This window comes from Panicum virgatum, chromosome 2K (genome assembly GCF_016808335.1).
Source record: "Panicum virgatum strain AP13 chromosome 2K, P.virgatum_v5, whole genome shotgun sequence".
Taxonomy (NCBI): domain Eukaryota; kingdom Viridiplantae; phylum Streptophyta; class Magnoliopsida; order Poales; family Poaceae; genus Panicum; species Panicum virgatum.
The window spans coordinates 47,184,121-47,188,231 of NC_053137.1; the positions used below are offsets into that span (position 1 = coordinate 47,184,121).

Genomic DNA, 4,111 nt, shown 5'->3' on the forward strand with positions numbered 1-4,111 from the left:
CAGTAAGCCTGGACCACGCCCCTAAAACTTTTGAAAAAAGGCAAAAAATGAGCCTTATGTCTTAAAGAGAAGACTACTTCTTTCTCCCGTCTTTAACTTTGGTCCGTCACGAGGATCCATGAAGTTAAATTTTTAGTTTGATCCATCTTATGTAATTAACAAGTGAGTCTTAATCCATACTGTATGCGAGTCGGATTAGCACTCAGTCCATAATTTGATTACATAGTTCCTTACAAATTAACACACAGATAGAGGTGGTAAAGAAACTTAAAATTTAGCATAGATACTTTAAGAACCGGGCTCTTATCTTATATAATTTTAAGCTAAAAATATATAAAGTTGAAGCTAGAATTTGAAGAGACCACTAGAGCTATTATCGGTTACCACCCTACGCACGAGAAAGTTGGGCTGGTGCTCTCTGCCGTTTAGTGGGTCCTGTTATATCTTTGACCATATTGTCTATATGATGAATTAATTAGACTTAATAGATTCATTTAATCAATTAACCTACTGTCTTCTTCATCCTTTTGCTAGCGAAACCAAGGCGGAGCCTTCTTCCGGCGGTGATTCCGCCGGCCCCTTTCCTCTCCGACGGCCGGTCCGGCACCAAAGAGGGAGGAGGGCCGGGGAATCGCCACAATGGACCTATATAACGTAGTTAGGTTTCTTTCTACGTCTAGGTTTTCCTCGCCGTAGGCGTCAGCGGCGGAGGTAGTCTTTCCCGGAGTGGCAGCGATGCCGAGGCTTCTCCGGCGAATAAAGTTCTTCTCTGGTTTGGAAGATGAATCAACCGTCTTCTCCTGTGAAGTTAGGAGGAGGTTTGTTTGTCTTTTCCTTGGGTTGGTCTGAATTTGGTTGGGGTTTCCTCGGTTTCATTTTGGTCGGGGGAGGGAACCACATCAAATTTGGAGCGGCTCTTCCTGTGCTTGACCTCTGAAGGGGTGGAAACTTCCAGTCATCCCCGGGGTGGGGTGTGGTTTCCGGCCGCCAGTCATCTTCTTGGCGGTGGTGGATGCTACTGGTGACCCTCGGCAGAGGAGATGTCAATGTTCTTTAACGTTTTAGATGTGGCTTGGCGTGTTCCGGATCATTGGTTCTTGCGGCTTCACATGCGTACGTGGTTCTTCTTCGTTGAGGTCTGAATTATATCCCGGCGGAGGATATAATTCTTTTTCGTTGAGATCTGAGCATGCGTGGTTCCTTCAAACACCCGGTGGTAAAGAATTATATCCCGGCGTCGAACACGCGCGCCACGCCGTCACCCACCTCACCCCGTCGCTTTCACAGTCTTCAACTCTTCATCCCGCTTCATCCACACCAGTTCTGAATATCCGAGGACACCCAGAGCCTACCTCCCGCGCCCTCAGCCACCGACGCGTGGGCCAGGCGCAGCCAACGGGCCCACCCGCATGCGATAATGGGACGGGAGGTGCGGTGCCAGTCGCCTCGCCGCATCGTGCGACGCCATTGGTTGATTGTCTATCGTATCCGTCGCACGCGCGTCCAGCTTCCTCCCTCTTCCTTGTCTTCGCCGGCGGCAAGCTTGATGCCGGGCGGCGGAGCGCCGGTTGAGGCTGGCACGCCAGGGTTGGCGGCGATGCATGAGCTCACGCCGGCAGCCCGGCACAGCTGGGCATGAAGCCTGTGTGTGGCGAGTGGCGACGAGATATGGTGATGTGTGGCTGATGCGACTTGGACATGGTGGCCAGCTAATGCGTTGAGGAAGAAACCATAAAGATGACAGAATTGTAGTAATTAAGAACTAATAGGTGGGCCCGTGTAATAAATATACAAGTTGCTGTACATGTTGGGCTCTAAACGCGTCCGATGCTGACTCGCCAAGCCTTATTAAACTTGCTCTAATTGCACATAGACGTAGAGCTCTCACGCATATCATCGTCGATTGGGAGCGTCACGGTCACGGGCGCGCCGTCACCGGCACGGCATTGAGCGGCGTGACCATGCTGAGCGACGTGGTGAACCGGTCCCGGACGTCCACGTCCCCGGGCTGCACCCCCTCGGGCAGCCTCCACTCGAACGCGTGCAGCATGGATGCCAGCAGCAGCGGCACCACCCGGGTGGCCATGGGCGTGCCGGGGCACGCCCTCCGCCCGGCCCCGAACGGCATGAACTCCAGCCGGTCCTTGCCGCGGAAGTCGGCGTCGCCCGCGCCCACGAACCGCTCCGGCACGAACGCCTCGGGCTCCGGCCACACCGCCGGGTCGCGCATGACCGCCCACAGGTTGACGATCACCTTGGTCCCGCTCGGCACCGCGAAGCCGCCCACCTCCGCGCCGTCGACCATGGCCAGGTGCGGCATCAGCAGCGGGCTCGGCGGGTGCAGCCGCAGGGACTCCATCACCACGGCGCGGAGGTAGGGCAGCCTGTCGATGTCAGACTCGTCGGGGTGAGGCTTGGAGCCCAGCGCGCCCCGCAGCTCGCCGCGGACCTTGGACATCACGGCCGGGTGCCGGAGCAGCTCGGCCATCGTCCACTCCACGGTGATCGCGTTCGTGTCCGTTCCGGCGGCGAAGAGATCCTGCATGCGTGCATGTTTTTGTCAGTTCGAAGGAGGAGACCAAACTTTATATACCAAAAGGCAAAAGAAAGGACACAAACTTCTTACCAAAAGAAAGGACTTGATGGTTTGCAGGCTGAGCTGATCCTCCGAGTGAAGCTGAAGCAGCACGTCTAAGAAATCCCCCTTCTCACCGCCGCCGCCGCCGGCGTTGCTGCGTCGTCGCGCGATGATATCGTCGAAGAAGTCGTAGAACCTGCCGATAAGCTTGGCGCTGCGCCGGCGCCGGCCCTGCAGGTCGAGCTTGGTGAGCACGGGGAAGAGGTCCGAGAGGTTGGGCTTGCAGGCCTCCTCCACATGGTCCCTGACCAGCATCTCCAGCTCCTGCGCGCGGTCCGAGCTCAGGTCGGCCACGTCCTCGGAGAAGAGCACGTTGGACACGATGTTGAGCGCGCACGAGAACACGACGCTCCCCACGCCCACGGCCTCGCCGGCGTGGCGGCCCAGGCAGGCGACCAGCTCCCTCGCCTTGTCCTCCCGCGCGGCGCGCGTCGCGTCCAGCCCGCGCGCCGAGAAGAGGTGGGCGGTGCCCACGGCGCGGAGCCGCTTCCACAGCGGGCTGGTGCCGGGGAGCCAGATGACGGAGAGCTCGTGGTGCCCCAGCGCGCGCCCGGCGTCCGTCACCGACCGCGCCGCCAGGAGGTGGTCGTACCTCTGCAGCACGTCGCGCGCCGCCGTGGCGGAGGTGGCCACCACGGCGTCGGTGGCGCCGAGCCTCAGGGACATAACGGGGCCGTGCGTCTCTGCAAGCCTGGCGAGGGCGTGGTGCAGCTCCCCGTGGAGGTCGAGGATGTTGCCGAGGACCGGCAGAGGAGCCGGGCCCGGCGGCCGCCTCGCCGGACCAGAGCTCGTTTTGGTTGAAAGGAAGAGCTTATAGAGAAGGCAGGAGGCGAGGGAGACGTAGAGGAACCATAGCAGGGTTGATGCTTCCATTTCCCTTGGGATTCGGTAGCATGGGTAGAGGGGGAGTGGATTCTTCATTGAGCTGATGCCCGGTCCTATATAGCGGCGCAATCACCACAGCTTTCATCTGGAAAATAAATTAACCAGCCTGAACTAAGGCCATTCTCAACGCAAGCTTCATTCTCGTTAAATGACATGCCACGTAGTCAAAAGTGGTGATACGACATGAAATTTGAGAAGAAAAAGAAGAATAAAGTTTTATAGTGATGAAACTTAGTATACACAGTTGCCAAAAACCATGAAATTGGAATGAAACTCCATTGAGAAATGAAACAGGGCCAAGGCCTTCCAATTTTACGGTTTAATTCCCTCTTTTCAAAGAGATTTAGAGTTTAATGCCACGGTTTTCGTAATTGGTTTTTGTAATTCTATCACACCCCCTTAAGTGTTGCGCGTAGAGCGTTGTGAAACAAAATGCTCCGCTCTCAAATGTAATTCCACACGGTTAATTACCATAGCATGAGGATGAAACGAACGATATACTATATCAACTAAATAAAGCTCATCTCTTCTCTCTCTCACACACGCGCGTGTGCGCGCACACACACAATCCCTCCCTAGGTTGATCAC

General features: G+C 56.0%; 1 protein-coding gene across 1 annotated transcript; it reads right to left on the reverse strand.

Annotated features, from left to right (window-relative positions):
- Positions 1 to 1,738: 1,738 nt before the first annotated feature.
- On the reverse strand, positions 1,739 to 3,564 carry LOC120680632 (cytochrome P450 76M5-like). Its single transcript, XM_039962136.1, has 2 exons — positions 2,627 to 3,564; positions 1,739 to 2,539 (listed from the first exon to the last, which is right to left on the reverse strand). The coding sequence occupies exons 1-2, from the start codon at positions 3,557 to 3,559 to the stop codon at positions 1,919 to 1,921; spliced, it is 1,554 nt and encodes a 517-aa protein (XP_039818070.1). The 5' UTR covers positions 3,560 to 3,564; the 3' UTR covers positions 1,739 to 1,918.
- Between the last annotated feature and the right edge of the window lie 547 nt (positions 3,565 to 4,111).